The sequence below is a fragment of the Pleurodeles waltl genome, chromosome 7 (assembly GCF_031143425.1).
Source record: "Pleurodeles waltl isolate 20211129_DDA chromosome 7, aPleWal1.hap1.20221129, whole genome shotgun sequence".
NCBI classification, from domain to species: Eukaryota; Metazoa; Chordata; class Amphibia; order Caudata; family Salamandridae; genus Pleurodeles; species Pleurodeles waltl.
Genome location: NC_090446.1, coordinates 1,062,724,668 through 1,062,743,959, shown reverse-complemented (window position 1 = coordinate 1,062,743,959; position 19,292 = coordinate 1,062,724,668). Strand labels below are relative to the sequence as shown.

Genomic DNA, 19,292 nt, shown 5'->3' with positions numbered 1-19,292 from the left:
AAAACAAACATATAAACTTGTCTGATGTGGTCAGTATTAGAATTCGAATTACATTTGTAGATGATTTTAATCAACATAAGTAGCTTTTACTTCAAAAAAGGTTGGAGACCCCTTATTGGTGATTGCTTGTCAACTGTGATGTTGCTGATGGTGGTGAAAATCAGGCCAAAGAACTGTCTGGCGGTGTGGGTGGTCTGCTAACATGCTGGGTGAGGATGAGGTTTCCAAGGTTTTCTAGAAGGGCCGCAGACTTTGGTTTTGTATGGTCTTCCAAGAAAAAGTTCAGGGGTCCAAGGAGAATGAAGATGCTGGAGGGGGTGCAATTAACTCTGTGATGTTGTTGGCCAAGGTGGTTTGTATATGAGGTCTCTGGACAGGCTGAAGCTCTTCTGTGTAGCTAGTGGAGGTAGATGTCTATGGATATAGTGCTGCAGACGGTGTCTTTGAATATGATAGCAATTGCACTTCCAGGCTTGTGCCGACAGCCCTGCCTGGCAATCTGTAGCCAGTAGGGATGGCTGGCTCTGGTCCATTGTCGCAAAGCAGGTCCCATATCACAGTGGGATGTTTGGTGAATGAAGGTGTATACAAGTGCGGCTTGCTGTGTGGGTGGTGGCTTGTTTGTGTGAATATGAGCAGGTGGTGTGTTGGGAGCTGTTGGTGCGAGAATGGTGAGCGTATGGTATGAGAGAGTGCATGAGAACTAGCAGGAGGCGCAAGTGAAAGCTCCCTCTGCTGTGCGGAGCAGTGAGGCTATACAGTATATTGACTAACCATGGTTGACTGAATCGTCAACTTGTAAATGATGTTTTGCAAACTGGCTGTAGACATACTGTAAGAAACGTGCAGAAAACAATACAAATCGATTAAAAAACCTTAAGTGAAATGCAGTCTTCATAACATTCCATAGCTGAGCTGCAACATGTTTAGAATGCATACGTTGACACTTTTCTTTACAAAACTTTATTTACAAGCTCTGATATTGTGTACCACTATAATTTCTTCCAGCACAGAGGACAATGAAGTAAAAGCAGAAAAAACAAAACCGACAGTGAAAACGTATCACCCCAGAAAATATGAACGGTGTGTATTTCCCACTGTTTCCTTTAAATGGCTGTTAACTACCCGTTCAATAACACGAAAAGAACACATGGGCAATGACAACAAACGGATTGCATCTGCTCGTTCAGATGATCACAAGTGGCCACCTATCAGTTTGGAAATTATACAGTGGTGGTACTAAAAAAACTGAATGACTCATATGGGACTTATCACAAACATGTTGAAATGGCTGTGTGGAGAGATGCAAAGAAAATATGTGCAACACAGGAGCCTTGCTCAGATGCGTATGTTCATCTCTGGAAAATCAGCAACACATCCTAGAAGCAAATATATGTAGCGCAATATTCAGACAGAATCCCTTTGAGTATCTATAGATTTGTTGAAATGCGAAGTTTATGTATCCATTTCGGCCCCTTCATATATGTTTAACATTAGAATGTAATGTCTTCATAAGAATAAGAAAAAGCAGTGTGAAAAATAAATTACTATGACTACGTTTGAATGAAAATGTTTTATAAAAAAATAATACATACATAACACTACCAAAACAGGTTAATGATTCTCTTAATACTCGTGAGGATCTTAAGTAAAATCGTGCTTGCAATATGAAAATTCCTTCGTCAATCGAAATGTTATTCAGTTGGTTGCACTGTTTTACAAAAAATAAACAGAAACAAACATGCATTCTTTTTCTCCCTCACACACTGTAAATAAACATTTCCTGCCGAATAAATAATGTATCAAAATATATTTTCCACTTTATAGCAAATATACTATTATTGAATTGAATACTTTATATAGGATTAAGTCATTTGAACTCCTGGAAAGCGATTTCAGCAAATTAGAAACTTTGCTAAAATATATGGAATTGGAACTCATTGTATTAACCAAAAACATTTGTGGAAAATTCAACACTACTCGACAGCGTGAAGTCTTTATTTACTCACCTTATATCCTATATAAAAACATCTCTCCACTTAAACTGGATGAGTCTGAACTATAAACCTAACTAATACGTTTTCACCTGTAAGATGCAGACAAATTGCATGCATACATCCAAGTAAGGGAGCATAATGTGGTGAAAGAGCAACCTGCTCTTCGGTCATAAATAAAAGTGTTAACACGTCTCTCTCCCATTAGTTATCGATTTCAGTAAAATAAAATACATGTTTGATAGCCTTCCATGGATGGAAGAAAATGTAGAATTTACAATGCACAGGAATTAACATTTGACAATGATCAACAAACCGGGATATGCAAATAGAGACTTCTTTATGAATTAAAGTTATCGCAAGTGCTTCAAATGCCTGGAAAATAAAAAGGTGTGGCAGAGCATCAGAATTAACACAAAGTATCAAACATTAGAAGTTAACAAATTCTTCCTCATTAAGTTTCAATCATCAGCATCATCAAACTGTCCGAACTCAGAACACCTTCCAGGTAAAATTAAAGTCACCGGCTCAGCATGATGACAGCTAGGGTCATATGTTTTGCTCTCTTCACAGATATAGGTCTTTTGATGACTTTCAATTTCCATTACATCTTCACTATCTAGAAGGAGTGGAAAAAAAGTTAAGGTTACTGGGGCTGTTCAATCCTAAACATCCTGCAACTACCTAATTCTGGAATTTTGCAGAGGATGCGAAGATCGCTAAGTGTTACAAAAAGTAGGAGATTGATGGACATGTACTTAGCCTACAGTGCATGCATAAACAGCCACGCACGGATTATAGTCAGCTCACAAGCTAGTGCGGGGGAGGGGGCCAACAATGAGGTGTTAAACATAGGTTACCCATACAAATATTTTTATGTCATCACTCCTAGAAACAAAAAGATTAGACAGTAGAGCGAAGACGGACGCACAACTATGAGAGACTGCAATTCAAGCCCAGCGTTTGACAAGACAGGTAATCAATGGCTTCAAAGAATCATTGATTTGGATGTTTTGCCTAGGAAAGGTTGTGATTACAACATGAAAAAACAAAGTCAGTAACGTCTGCGTGAGCGGACCTTTTCTAGTTAGGTACAGGGGGTCATCACAAATTCTGATAAACAAAAAATCGTTCGATAATTGTACTTTCTATCACAGTTATAATGTATTATTTAAAAAGAACCCTTCTCAGAAAATATAAACTTCAGTAACTCTGATTCTAGTTGCCCGGGAAACAATAAAGAACATCGCATCATTCTCTGTAGAAATATGACGCATACTTGCATGTGGTTTATAAGCACAAACACTGTAGACTCACATTAGTTGTTTAGTGCACCGTCCACTAGTAGATATACAACTCCCTTCTTGTTTACGAACCTAGGATGCCTCATTCAAGTGCAGTGAGGCCAGAAAGTAAGAATGCTTCAACGGAAAGTAAAAAGTGTTTGTCCTAGAAAGAGTTTTTGTGTACAAAAGCAGAAGTGACTAATAAGTTACCTACCTTCAGCAATGTTCTTTTCGGTGCAGACTATCTCACCGCAGATTCCTCACTATGTGAATATTCCCCAGGTGTCAGAAGTTTAGTTTAGGAGATTTATAGAGCGCATGGCTACCCGAAGGCTTCCCAGGTAGATCTCGTATTAATGCCAAGGAATTGCCTATAAAGAGAATAAGAATGTCTTCAATTTCTTAGGAAAAGATAATTCTGAATGGTCTTGGCGAAGTTCCAAGGGAGAGAATTCCAGAGATGTGCAACTTTGACTGAAAAGGAATTGCCTCCCCATCTGGTTTTCTTAAAACGGGGCGTATAAGCCAGTGAGGCAGAAGAGGATCTGAGGGACCTAGTTGGAACATAAAAGGACATGCGTTGTCTAAGGAATCTGGGCCGCTTGAGGTGCAAGGCTTTATGTGCCATGCAAATGGCCTTAAAATTAACCCGTTGCTTTATAGGAAGCCAATGGAGGAAAATTAAAGCAGATTTGGCAGATGTGTATCTAGGAACATTTTTAAGTAGACGTGCAGCAGCATTTTGTACAACCTGCAGTCTATTGACCACATAGCTCGGAGAGCTAAGAAAGAGTTGACATAATCTAGGCGGGACAATATTAATCTTGGATGAGAAGTCTTCTAGCCAGAAAAGGTAAAAGGTTAATAATTTTGAAAAACTGAATTTGGAATGGAAACTTTAAAGTAGTACTCCTGTGTGCTGGTAGGTGGCTAGTGAGCCTTCATACTGACGTTGTCCCAATCCAGAAGTGACAAGTAGAGCCACATATAAGTGCCACCCATGTGCAGCAATATCAGTTGCCTTGTCTGTGTCCTAAAATGCAGACCCCATCGGGAAACAGGCATGACCAGTGTACAGATCTCTAGATGGGGACCTTTTTAAACGGAAAAGAGTCCAGTCCACAGATTGGGAAGGAGGAATCAGTGAGGAATCCGCAGGTTGATAATTTATCCAACAGAAAGAGTGTTTACCAAACGTAAATAATTTATTCTTTTGATCCACACTTCTAACCCCAGATACCGCACCATGTTAATAGATACCATAGCTGTACTCTACTAGGAGGTGGGCCTGTGAACTGACTCATACCAAAAAGTCCTGCAGGACCAAGAGGGTAAAATTCCTTTCTCAACGGACCTCGCTCTCAAGGCAGTAGTGCTTTGCAAATGTGTGTACTGACACCCATGTAGACCCTTGACAAAAATCCAAGACAAGCACTGAGTGCCACGGAAATGGTGGCAGCTTTGACACTGGAGGAATACGTCTATAAGTCGTCCGGAGAGTGCTTCTTGGCCAATGTGTAGCAGATCCTCTTAATGCATAGCACAATCCATCAAGAGATAGCTGGCTTCTGCACTGGCTTGCCCTTTCTGCCCCAGCAAATCCCACAACAAAGTGATCGGCTTTGGTGTGATCAATGTAAAAACTGAGCACCCCTGAGTTTCAAACAATATAGTCTCTTCCTCTTTTGATGGATGAAGGGGAGCAAAGGATGCCAGAATTGTGATAGCCTGTTCCACATGGTACAGTGTTATAACTTTGGCAGAAAATAAGCTCGGGTTCTCAGCATCAGCTAATCTGGGAAGACTATGATATAGAGTGGTTTGACAGAAAGAGCCTGAACATCAGTAACATGCAGAGATGATATAATGGCAATCAGGAAGACCATTTTGAGGTTCAGGAGATGCAATAGTCAACGGTGCATAGGCTCAAAGGGTGTACAGATTATGAAAAGTAAGAACTACATTTAAATCCAACTGTAGCATCACAAAGAAATTTGGTGGAAATAAATGTTGCAAATCTTTTTAGAAATCCTATTGCAACAGGTGATTTAAACAACAATGGCTAATCTAGCAACCTAAAAAATGCTGTGTGGTCACACGAATAGCCTTTTACAGTGCCCAAAAAAAGTACGTGCTGGGCCAGGGACAAAAACAACAAAACTTCAGACAACTTGGCCTGGAGAGGGTCAATTTGATGGGCACTGCACTAAACCACAAATATGTCCCAACGACTGGCATACACCGATTTCGTAGAGGGATGTCTTGCTGCCAAAATGACATGAACGACCTCAGGATAAAGGTCATCTTCTGCTGTGCAATCTCCGACCACAGCAAAGCAGATTGTGCAGGCCCGAATGAAGCACCTTGCCATGCTGATGTGACATATCCACTGAATTTGCAGACTGATAAAAGGACAGATCAATGCCCAGGAGTTCTGGGTACTACACTCCCTAGCCCAAAGCTGTGCCACTAGGATTACTTTGGCATGGTTGTTCCAAACCTTCTTCAGAACTCGGGGCAGGAGAGCAGTGGTGGGCAGGGGTACACGAGTACTGAGCTGCACTCAAGGAGGAATACCTCTCTGAGATGGAGCATCCTTTGGAACGGCAACAAGCAAAAGTGCTGATATTGCACGTTCCCAGCGGTGGCTAAAAGACAGTCAGAGTTCTTCACACTAATAGAAGACACCATGCACCACCTCCAGTTGTACCATTTGTGGTCCACTAAGTGTCAGCAGCTGAGTTTGTCTACCCTGGCATTTAGAGATCCAACAAGGTGATTTACCTATTGAGAAAATCTCTGGCACTCCATTCACTCCTGAGCCATAGTGTCTCTTGGCACAGGAGCCAAGGGGCCACCCTGCACCTTTTGTTACAGCACCTCACAGCCGTGGTTTTGTCCATGAGCACCTGGAGGAAACCCATGATTGACTCTGCTACAGCTGCTTGCTGATACTATTAAGTGAATCACCCCCAACTCTAAAAATTGATGTCGATTAGAGATTCTGCCACAGACCTTAGGTATCTGACCTCCACCTTTGCCAGGTGGCCTTCCCAAACAGTCTCCAGCATCTAGGGAAGACTGGACCTAGGCTAGCTGAGCATCTTGATTTTGACCTTCTGCAGGAAGTTGCTGAGACAAAGGCCTCCCTTGGTACAAGAAAGTGGCAGGGGTAACAACCAATTCCTACTCCAATGGCCAGAAACCTTTCTATAGCCCTCTCGGCCAAAAGGGCCCACACATACAGCTGCAAGACAGCCAAGTGAAACTTTTCAGCTGTCTTGATGGTGGGGAAGGTGCAGCAGGGTAGAATGAAATGGAGAGCGCAGCCCCAACTGATAATTTGGAGGACTCACTTGTCTGACATGATGGCTTGCCACCCTTGAAGGAAATACCAAATCATGCCCCCAAAATGGTAGCTGTGTGCTACAACAGACACACTAAAGAGGCATGGCAGCAGCGGGAGGGGAGGGGAACTGAGGTGGACTGAGGAGAGATGCCCAATGTCTCAGATGCCCTGTCTTTGTGTGGCGCAGCCTTGGCCACAGAAGAGCTGGAAGGCATGTTGGGCTGGCGAAGAGGAAATTCCATTAATGATGGAAGCGGAAGCGCCACAGTCATGCCAATCTCCTGTCCGGTGAGAAAGGGGCCATCTCGCTTACATTTCTTAACTTCTTACCCAAAGAATTAGACTGTGACAAAGATCTGCTTTGGGAACGACTTCAGGAGAGGGAATGGGACAGTCCTTTGGATCTTGACCAGTCATGGCGTGGAGTCTTCTCATAAGGGTTTGTCACAATGGTTTGAACCCTGTTGTCTTGGGAGGCGGCATCTTCGCTTGCCCATTCTAAACAAAAGGTGGAATTTCCTGTCTAGGAAAAGCTTTCAAAAGACTAGGAGGGAGTAGCTCTAGATCCACACCTAAAGGCACGAAAAAAAGGAACTGATGTAAGAGTGCCTGGGTGGAGCTTATATGCATCTCCGTTCATTACTTCAGGACCGGAATTACATTGGTACACAGCTACGCTCATAAAAAGATACACTTACACAAGATTATATTTTTAAAAAGAATACTAAGAGTGGCTGTTATAGCAAAGACTAATGACAAGACTTTCTTGACTTGGAATCACTGTGTCCGAGGAATGGAAGATTTGCAGATATGCTGTGTTTATTTTGTACAGGGGTTGGAACAGAAATCAAATTTAATTTTATTACAGAATGACTTCTAATATTTGACTATTGTTGTATAGACATTTTAGTGATATCTCTGGGCAAGTTATTTGAACAACTACGTCTGTGGCTTGTGTCCTTTAGCCCCGTCACACTATTTTGCTTCATTTTTTATTATTTATCATTTTTTTATTATTTAAGCATAGGCCATTATTTAAGTATTGCTTTATTTTCCTTTATTTGTTGTTCTTTCGCCACGGAAAGCACTGCGCTTCTTATCAAGACGTTCTTTCACTTTGTGCTTTCCTCAACACTGCAGCGCGATAGGGTTGCCGGCACAAGTGGTACACTGTGCCTCCAATGTTCACAGAAACATACACATTCTTATGTAGAGACATTTTCTCAGAACATCAGCTGTTTTATTATAAAAACACTTCTCTGTCCCATGCACGTTAGAGGGAGATTCTAGCCAGATGACCACAACTGCATGCTGATTGACTCTACTACAGCTGCTTGCTGATACTACTGGTTCCCTGGCCTACATGGGGATGGTGTCTCCATAGACCACAGGCTTCCTTGCCCAGGTATGGGGGATGATGTCTTCCCAGGGTGGAATCCTAAAGGGCGAATTAGGGCTTATCATGCTGTGCTCTAACATAGCTTAAGCAGGAACCGCATATATTACGAATAGTGATAGTACGGCAGGACTTTTCCCGTGTTTCACTTTTCTTATCACCATTTGCTTCTATTATGTTTCATCATTCTAATTACTGCATTTCATGCCACTTTATCTAAGACGTAGCTGATTCAATAAATCTTATTGAACCATTTTATCTTTGCATGTGTGAGACTAATATAATTGAGAGACAAAGATAAGATCTGATTTACCACAATTTCCCTGAGAAGTCATCTTGTCATGTGCCTGGTTGCCACAAATCATCCCCGCTTTTGGGCAAAGATGAGGCGCTGCTAGCTGGTCGAAACCAGATTAGGCAGACAGTTGTCACATGGTGTAGTATTGGACTCCGTTCCCCACAATTCAGATGATGCTGCAGCTCGAATCCAGCAGCCTCATTAGGATAATGACAGCCCATGCAACATGGCGCTGCCAACGTTTGGTCAGGCACTGATTTTCGGATCCTCCCGAGTATCTCTGTCTCACTACCTGCTAAAGGCACCTCAATACTATATACAGAGATGTCCGTGGTATTGAGGATTTCCTCTACAGCTAGGTAGGTAGTACCTAATGATCGCTGTTGGTTTTTTAAGTTTGAACCTTAAAAGGATCAATCCCCATTTGGTGTCCTTATCTCTGAACAGGTATAGCTACCATGGCAAACCCGCAATGTGTAGTAATAGCAGTAAACATGCAACCTCCCCTCACTGCTCATTTGTTAGCAAATGGGCTCACGACCTAGGGTGGTCCTGTAACATTTGTAGTTGAGGCTCATCCAGCCTAGAACAGAAACAGACACATTTCATAATTACACTAACATACCTGCACAATACAGAACATATGCATACTTAGAGAAACCTCTATCTTTTCAAGTCCATAATAACTGGCTTGATGGTGCCCTACAACACACAATACTACACGTTAGGTTAGGTCCTCTGAGCAATGATGGGCCTACCTGGCCTTTTTTAGCCACATAGACACCACAACCTGATGCAGCCACCTTGGTGGTAGCTGAGGTTCACCGCTTGTACGTTGAGCTTACAGCAATATACAGATTGTTAGTACAGTTAGTAATGTAAAGATTAAATACTAACGCAGTGTGAGCTGCCCCAGTGCAACCACACACAGTCACACCAGGGATTAACCATGCGATTGTACATTCGATCATGGGTAAAGTACCCGCCAAACGGAAGGAAATTCTGTTTTAGTTAGTTCAAAAAATAAATGTGATGGAAGCAGTTCTTCCCCATATGGGACATCAGGATAAACCGAATACTCACTATGTGCTTGCCATTTGGGATGTTTCCCATAGTAGATAACTGCAATACTTGGGGCATGGTATTTGCCATGCTCTATACTACCTGCCAATCTTCCGGTAGTCTTCAAGCAATTTCAAGATATACACAGGGCTGCCCCAGCCCTTGATTTGGGGATGCAATTAATGGGCATCTTCGCCACTGTATCCTCAATAAAATAAGTAATCTTAGAGGGGAAGCAGTTGTACAGGATCAATGGTAGCGGTCACAATAGTGACCTGGAATCTTCAAGACCATCTGGAGGTGAAAGCAACTGATGACTTCTTACAAGTCGAGATTGCGGACATGCTCATCTCCACACCCACTAGGGTGTATAAACTACAATTACAATCTGAAGGAGACATTGAGTGCACAATAATCGGCATCTTTTGGGAATGCGACGTTACCATTTATGATATCTTATTGACTGAAAAGGACTGGCAACCAGAATTTGTCCATAATCTCACATATCAGGAAGAAGTAAATGAATCAACTTTCTCGTCCCTTGTACCCAGAGAGCTCAGGGAGGCTTACGTTATTGACGGGGGAAGGGGCAAGCACCCGCGTTATATTGCAACAATGTAGGATGGGATGAAGATTCTCCTTACCATTTAAAACCAATTAAATCCCAACACCCAACCCCAATACCCAATAAACCATGAAGCTAGAGCACCTGTGATGTAAACCCTCACACAGCTACAGTACCAGTGCGTAATTGAACCCTGTGTCTCACCAATGAACAATCCATTGTTCTCCGTAGCTACGGCACTTAAATAGTCATACACGCACATTTGCCATTCAAAATGCACACAGTTTTTTCTGCCAAAATATAGCACCTGAAAGTAGGGACTTAACAAGTTTCAGCGCTTTAGACTCACAGAATTTTTTTTGCAGACTCTCACAAGGGTATAAGAACAGTCCAGGATTGTTTTCAGTTTGTGTTACTTCAGTTTTACATGACACTGACCGTGAGGCATTGTCCTACTTAGACGACATCAACCGTACAGATGATGATCTCGTTCAACATGTAAGACGGATGGGCCGCATTGTTGTGGGATTTGCCAAATTAGGCTTGAAATTCAATTTAAAAAAACTAAAATACCCTTCCCCTAGTGTCCCATTTTTGGGATATGAACTATAAGATGAAGGCAAGAGCCTAGCGCCCACATTTTTAGAGAAGTAGGCACAACTACAACCACCGAACACTATCAAAAAGCTCCAGTAACGGTTGGGCTTTTTAAACTTTGGCAGAACTTACATCTTGGATTATGCACAACGCATTAAACCATTATATAACTTAATACGTCCTGACTTTTCAAGTAAATATTGGACACTTGGACAGACGCATTCTCAGAACATTGCAACAAAAGATGCTTCCAGCTAAACACTTACACACAAAAGACAATAAAGCCCATATGGTCATTAGAGTAGTTGCTAGTGCCATCGGTTTTACCAATGTAACGTTCAATGAGGGTGATATCATCTCTACTGCATACAAATTACATTTGTATTCCACAGCTGAACAACATTTTTCTCCCACAGAAAAAATACTGACTGCTGTTGTGATGGCTGTCATTAAAGGGAGACCTCTGGCCAAGGGAAAAACACATCATTGTCGTATCTCCAATCCCAGCCCTTGAGGCTGTCACCAAAGCCAGCATTCCTAACGCTAACGTACTACATCCACGCTGGATTTAATCAGCAATGTCTCTGATGGCCACTGATGTTGACAATGTTTTTGACCCAAAATAACAAATTACACAAATTCCTACAATATGAACTTGAAGACCCAGTTCCAGCATCAAATAATTATGTACACTGATGGTTCAGCCCAGCCTGCAATAGGCACTAAAGATCAATATTCTGTCCCCTGCACAGTTGCGAGTGGCTACATGAAAGTTGGTGAATTCCAATCAGAACACACTTACACACAGACCTTAGGGGACTGCATTGCACAACTAGCAGAGCTCCAGGCTCTGTTGATGGCACTGGAACACATGGAACCAGCACAGTTAACATTAATCATCTGTGATTTGTATTACAGTGTCCAGCCCTTCAATAAATATCTGCATTACTGGCACCAGAATGGGTTCAGAGATTTAAAAGGTAACACCACTGAACACAAACTCCTGTGGGGGAAATTAGCAGATCTGAAAGAAACGCTACCCAATGTCCACGTAGTTCATACTCTGGCACATCAACGTGTTGGAACTCAAGTTACTGGCAATACCTTGGCTGATGAAGCGGCCAAGTCAGCAGTAGCTACGGCTTTTGTTGCTGCAATACCTCGTTCATAAACAAGGTTGGATAATGAAACACTGGCTGCTATGAAAGCTTCAGCTGAAGGAAAGCCCATGCCAAAGGCATACCCAGCTAAATATTCCTACTGCATATCTAGTCTAAAGACTGCCCTAGTAGCAACACCAGGGGTGGGCGATTGTGTGATCCCTAACTAAGATCACATACCAGAGTTGATTAAAGCAGCGCATGAAGGAGTTGCTTCTGCCCATGCTGGTGTAGCAGCTACTATTTCATTGTTACAAGCATGCTACTGGTGGCCAGGCCCATACAAACAGACCAAGCAGTATGTCCTTTGTTTTGACATCTGCCAGCAAATAAAAGGGTCCACCGTCAAATGCCCACCGCAGACACCCCTCTTAATTTCCAACAAACCCATACAATGTGGGTACCTGGACCATTGTGGTTCCCTGACACCTGATGGTGCATGAAAATACATCTTAGTCGCTGATGACTCATGCACCAGATTTCTATGTGTATGGCCACAACGCTCAGTTGACACTTGCTGTATTTAAAGATTTGCAAGTCAGGGTGTGGCCGGGAACATGGCCGACAGGCAGCTCTAGAGCAGTGCTCCCGGCCCCGGATTAGAAATCCTCCGGAATCCTGCCGCCTGGAGCCCCCGCGGACCCATCATTCTGGTCCTGGAGCCCTCTGTAATGAAGAGGAGAGCCCCGATTAGAGCGGGGCACTGTGCGAGGAGCGCATGAAGTAAGCGCCTTACCCTGTGATGGCGCCCGCGATCGCGGCTTGAATGGGCAATCACGGTTTGCTGCTATGACAATGGTGGGGACTTGGAAGCCCCCCCACCCCCCAAAACACTGGAGCAGAGGGGGGAATGAGAGCATCAGCAGCCAGGGTTCGGCGCCGCTATTGCACCGCAGAGGGAGCGCATTTGGTGAGCGCCTGACCCAAAATCGAGGCAGCGTGTTTGGGCAGCAATTACATTCGGCTGCTTGCAGAGAAGGTGAGACGCAGTTCGGGGGGAGCGACCTAGTGGGGGGGGGCCTTCAAAACTTAGTCGCAGTGGTGTTCAGGTGCTGTATGTCGGCCGGCTCCCGGACTGCGGGACTGGCTGGTGGTGAGACAGACCAGACCCACTGAGTGGAAGACGACATCGGTGCTGATTCTGCCGGTTTCGGTGATCACCCTGCGTTGAACTGGTGCGGATGTGACAATTGGGAACCAAGGGGTGGTGAGTGGCTGGGGCACGAGATTCGACCACTGCGCTACTCCTAGTGGTGTGGGGCACGACATTGTGAGTAACCGCTTGTAGCGGGAGCCCCATCTAGCGCACACCATGGGAAAGGACAGGGTGAACAACGGAACGCAGCAAACAAGGATGGATCAATACACAGCGCAGAATCCAGGACCAAGTCTGCAGAAGGACCCTCCTGCCACCTCGGAGAAGGGAACGGAGCCCACCGAGGCGCAGATCCTAGCTGCCATTGAGTCATCTAGCCGGGCAACGCAGACTCAGATAGCAGCCATAACAGTAGATGTCAACCTGCTGAGAGCCGATCTGAGAGCAGTGGTGGAACGCTCGATGGCCACTGAGCAAAAAGTGACTTGCATGCAGTCTGAGGTGGACATACTGAAGGCTTCGGTGACCACCTTTGAGGCTCAAACACACAAACAGGAGGCGCGTGTCGAGGATGCGAAGGGTAGGGCGAGGCGCTGTAACCTCCGTGTAGTGGGCTTCCCCAAGGGAGTAGAGGGGGCAAATGTTGAGGCCTTCCTGGAGGACTGGATCCGAAAATCATTGCCTGCTGCCCCTCTGTCGGCTGTGTTTGTGGTGGAGCGTGCACACCGGGCCCTGGCGCCGCCACTTCCGGGGGACCCTCCGCCTACGATCATAGCCAAGGTCCTTAACTAGAGACCACAACGCAATTATGCAGGAAGTACGCAAACATGAAGATCCCACATTTGAGAACCACACCATCCGTTTTTTCCCCAGACTATACCAGGGCGGTGCAGCTCCAATGACAGTCATATACTGGTGTTAAGCGTAAGCTAAGAGACCTGGGATATACTTATATGTTGTTGTATCCAGCAAAGTTGAAGGTTCTACAAGTGGGACGCGCTCACTTCTTTCAATCTCCTGAAGCAGTGTGGGACTGATTGGAACGGAGCGATGGGCCAGGACCGCCGGGATCCCCGCAGAGGGAGCGTAGTAGGAGGCCCCGGGGGGCGGAGGAAGTGCATACTGCAGCGCGCAGGAGTACCAGGCGCCATTGTGCTGGCTGTGGAAGCCGAGTGATTGTGTGCTCGGACGGTACTCTGAGCCTTGAGCAGAGGAGACAGGAGCAGGAGGCGGCTAAACTGTTGGTACAAACTGTCACGTCGGAGGCTTCCTCGCGCTCCGGCTCCCCCTGTGTCGCAATTAGTCTGTTGCCGGAGGGGGAGGCCGAGATCATGTGAATGATATACTGGACCTTTCATTGTGATTGGAATCAATTACTTTGGTTTAGGGTCAATGCTTGGGGTCCTCCAACTGTTGGCTCTCCTCTGGCTCTGTGGCCTCTGTTTTTCTTCCTCCTGTCAATTGCTACCTTTTTTTTTTTTTAGGTGCTGGGGAAGTGGGGGTCCGGATTGGCGTTTGAATGGGGGCTGCAGCAGTGTGGTGAGTCTGTGAACCCCCCCTCCATTGTTAGTTTATTTGTTGGGGGAAAGTGTGTGTGCGGGTTGGACGATTGGCGAGAGGTGGCAGAGTGTAGTCCGGACCGGACACTGGCTATCGAGTGGGAGCGGCAATTGTTCCCTACTTCTGGGCACTAGAAGTGATAGCGGGGTACACACACGACTGGGCAGACACTAGTTGTGGGTGGTGTTCACCAGGGGTGGGATGGGGGAGTGTTATGTGGGTTCTAGTTGGTGTTGGTATTCTGTTTTTGATGAGGTGAGCACTGTGAGCATTCTCCTACGGATCATCAGGTTGCACGCGCACCGTGGCCGGGGGTGGGGCTATGGGGGCTGCATGTGGGTGGGGGAGGGGCGGTTGGGCCCTGTAGGGGTTCAGGTGGTGTGGAACAAAATATGGCTGGTATCCTGACACATATAGTTACATGGAATGTTAGGAGACTTGAACTCCTTTGTGAAGAGCTATAGAGTACACACATATCTTAAGCGGCTTGGAGTGCACATTGCGCTCCTGCAGGAGACACATCTGATAGAAAGTGAAGAGCGAAAAGTGCAGAAAAAATGGAGGGGGTAGTTTTATTCGGCAACCTATTCCTCCTACGCTAGGGGGGGTCTCTGTATGGATTGCCCCCGGTACCCCATATACATTAAGAAGCTTAAAAGCAGATGTTCAAGGTCGATATATATTCCTGCACGGGGTACTAGACAGCTAGGAGCTCTGTCTGTTGAATATTTATGTCCCTAACACTGATGATGCGAGGTTCTATCACCAGCTCCAACAGGAATTAATATCTTACACAAGGATGCCTATTGTGTGGGCTGGTGACTGTGTCCTAGAAGGGGCTCTAGATAGGGACCCGCCAGAGCTAAACACTAAGCTGCAAATGACTGCCAAGTTGCGGATGGTTATGAGGAATTTACATTTTGTAGATGCGTGGAGGGAAATGTACCCTACTTTCAGAATATCTTTGTGTTACACGCCCACCCAAGGGGCTTATAGCCTCCTGGATCGATTCCTCCTTGCCAAAGACAGATCGCTTGACGTTCGCAGTGTTGCCTATCAGGTCCGGTTCTTATCAGACCATGCCCCTCTCCTTCTGGAATGTGAAACACACGTACCCAAGGCAGTGATCCCTTTGTGGCGTCTGCGGCCAGACCTACTGGGTGATCCCGAATATAAACAAGACCTCCAGGGGGCGCTGAATGGTTATTTTAGTACTAACTGCGGTACGGCCACGGCCCGGGCGTCCAATGGGAGGCATTGAAAGTAGTTATTAGAGGGGAAAGCCTTAGTAAAACATATGGTATTAGGAAGTGCTTGGACCAGGAACTCACACGGCAGGAGGATGCATTGACAGCCCTACAGCGCCAAATAGATAATGGCGACGCGCCAGAATCGGCGTGCCTTGAGGTGCGTGGCAGAATTGTAGAACTCTGGGATAGGCTGGATAGTTATGTCCGTCAGAATTATAGACAGCGGCTGTATCAGGAGGGGGACCGTTCGGGGCGTTTGTTGGCTTGGCTTCTTCGGCGGGAATCCTATTATTCAGATGCTCTGTGGTCCTTCCGGTGAACTGATTTTAGGGCAGTTGCGAGTGAATTTGCACCCGTGGGAACACATGCGGGCTCTTTATACCGCACCATGTGGTGTAGGTGTGACCCGGATAGGGGAGTACTTTGATGGACTGCGGCTGCCCCTACTTACAGAGACCCAGTCGGAGGAGATGGAGGGAGAGGTGTCCTTGGACGATCTGGTGGAGGCGTTGGGAGGAATGGCGTCCAGGAAAGCACCTGGTCCAGACTACTGAATTTTACCGTGCTTACCCTGCTGCGATTCTGCCACGTCTGTTGGAGATGCTTCATGAGGTAAGGGGTACAGGACTTCTCCCAGAGAATATGCGGGAAGCACCGATAGTCATGCTGCCAAAGCCTGGGAAGGCGGTCGACAACCCGGGCTCCTATAGGCCATTGTCTATGTTGAATGTGGATGTTAAGTTGTTAGCCAAGGTCTTGGTTTCTCGCTTGAGTCCAGGGGTGACTCATTTGGTACAGAGTGATCAATGTGGATTTATACCAGGGAGGGGGACTCATATGAACATACGGCACCTAGCACATATATTACACGAGACCCGCGATTCTGCGTTTCCCGCAGCTCTGGTGGCTCTTGATATGGAAAAAGCATTTGACACGTTATCCTGGGAATACATTTGGGAGGTGATGTGTCGGATGGGCATTGGCCCGGTATTTCTATCCTGGGTGCATCTTGTATATACAGCGCCTCGGGCAAGAGTGCGTACATGTCAGAGTCACCAGATCCTCGGGGTCTGTGCCCGTTCCCAACACTTCCACCACAAGACAGCTCCAATACTCTGATTTGAATTGTCACAGAGTCTAAGAGTCCAAGTGGGGAAAAGGGGATTAGGAAGGGAACAGCTGGGAAGGAGACCTGTAGGAAGCAAAATGGTTAAAACACACAATATCAAGATTACATCATATGAATCAATACTAGGCTATAACTCTAAGCATTGTCATTCTGAAAACATGGACAACGTAAGGATAGACTTAAAATGACTAGGCTTCAAGATGACTGGATACCTGTGAGGGAATCAAGAAAGGTTAAATGCAACTTTCATATTCAAGTATTATCCTTTGTATGAGGATCAGGAAACAATCTGAATGATTTCGAAACCATCATATGAATTGTGTTTGAGAAACATATTAGGAACACACAACATTACATCTAGAACTCTGGCTTTTTTGTTCTCTCAAATTGTTGGAACATGAATTGCGCACATAGCAGATTTTTACATGGGTAGTAAATACCATAGAATGATTGTGCACAGTGAATAACACAGATTAGCCACGAGAAATAAATCACGCGACTTGCCAACTCGAAAGCCACCAAGTATATGCCCTAAAATGGTAGCGCATAATTAACACTGTGATTTTAAACACCGAAAAGGAATCGCGCGGCTTGCCGATTCGAATGTCACCAAATAAATGTCAGGAAATGGTAGCGTACAATGAGTAACATGAATTACACACAGGAAATGAATCATGTGTCTTGCCGATTCAAAGGCCACCATGTAACTGCCAAGGAATGGTAGCGCACAAGGAATAACATGAATTAAGCACGAGAAAAGAATTGTGCGTCTTGCCTGTTCGAATGCCACCATGTAACTGCCAAGGAATAACATGAATTAAGCACGAGAAAAGAATCGCGCGTCTTGCCGATTCGAATGCCACCATGTAACTGCCAAGGAATGAGAGCGCACAATGAATATCAAGGGTTAAAGCACAAGAAAATGAATTGAGCGGCTTGCCGATTCAAATGCCACCATGGAACTGCCAAGGAATGGTAGCGCACAATGAATATCAAGGGTTAGAGCACAAGAAAACGCATCGTGCGCCTTGCCGATTCGAATGCCACCATGTAACTGCCAAGGAATGGTAGCGCACAATGAATAACATGAATTAAGCATGAGAAAAGAATTGCGCGTCTTGCCGATTCAAATGCCACCATGGAACTGCCAAGGAATGGTACCGCACAATGAATATCAAGGGTTAAAGCACAAGAAAACGAATCGAGCGGCTTGCCGATTCAAATGCCACCATGGAACTGCCAAGGAATGGTAGCGCACAATGAATATCAAGGGTTAGAGCACAAGAAAACGCATTGTGCGCCTTGCCGATTCGAATGCCACCATGTAACTGCCAAGGAATGGTAGCGCACAATGAATAACATGAATTAAGCACGAGAAAAGAATTGCGCGTCCTGCCGATTCGAATGCTACCTTGTAAATGCCATAAAATGGTAGCGCACAATGAATATTAAGACTTAACACACAAGCAAAGAATTGCACGTCTTGCTGATTCGAGTATCAGCATGCAAATGCTACGAAACGACCAAGCTCACATTCACACGCACAAGAGTAAAATTGTTAATCATGCAAAGATTAGGCCCAAGAACTCGAGAGTCTTCGATAACGGGGCCGGGGGCCCAGCCCGACCTCCATCTTACCGCCCTGATCTAGGATCACCAATTAAAGTGAAAAGGGCAAGGCCTGGAGGCTCAAAGTAGGCCACTGGAACAGGAGCTCAGGAAATTGCTGCTGCTCTACACCGGGACCTCTGAATAGTGAGCACGTGGAGCTGGGCTGGCTCCCTTATATAGAGTCTTAGCCCAGCCCACAAACCACAGCCAGGCGTGCTGCAGGGAAAGCTTCTGGAAGGCCCTGGAAGGGGACCACACCCTGACACAGTCTGAAAACCTGCAGCAGTACATAGCATGTGAACAGTATTTACATGCATGCTGAACATAAGTCTTTAAGATTAAACTCTGCAATGCAAAAGGTTAAACAACATCATATCAGCACAATGCATAAATTATGTTAGCTTGAAATTGTTGGGTTTTTGCATTCTAGTCGCCCGTAGAGCACGCACTGCCCTGATGTTGACAGTACTCCCCTCTCCCAGACGCGCTCTAGGGCATGGTTTGTCTGGATTGAGACGATGAAAACTCCTCACAAGTACTGGAGCATGGATATCAGATGAGGAAACCCATGAGTTACTTTCAGGGCCATAACCTTTCCATGAGATTAAGTACCATAGGTTATGCCCTCTTAGTTTAGAATCCAACACTTTCTTGACTTCGTATTCTTCTTCTCCCTGTACTAGAACTGGAGCTGGATGAGGGCAGACCTTCTGGACTGCTTTTTTCAGGAGGGAAGTGTGGAACACTGGATGAATCCGTAATGATCTTGGCAATTGCAGTTTATAGGTCACAGGATTGCTTTGCTGAAGGACAGTGTAAGGACCTATGAATTTGGGGGTTGAACATTTGATTCTTCTTGAAGTCTATATGTTTTGTGGAAAGCCACATTTTGTCACCTGGTTGATACTGCGGTCCCTCACAATGTTTCTTGTCATAATG

The 19,292-nt window shown here is 45.2% G+C and overlaps 1 protein-coding gene across 2 annotated transcripts in view; it reads right to left on the bottom strand.

The window, feature by feature from the left end:
• Nucleotides 1-1,558: 1,558 nt before the first annotated feature.
• COPRS (coordinator of PRMT5 and differentiation stimulator) overlaps nucleotides 1,559-19,292 on the bottom strand; it is a 449,578-nt gene continuing 431,844 nt past the window's right edge. For both annotated transcript variants that reach the window (XM_069199998.1, XM_069199999.1), the window contains one exon: nucleotides 1,559-2,613. In XM_069199998.1, coding sequence (XP_069056099.1) covers nucleotides 2,456-2,613 — 158 coding nt within the window. In that variant the 3' untranslated portion in view covers nucleotides 1,559-2,455. The remainder of the gene's footprint in view (nucleotides 2,614-19,292) is intronic.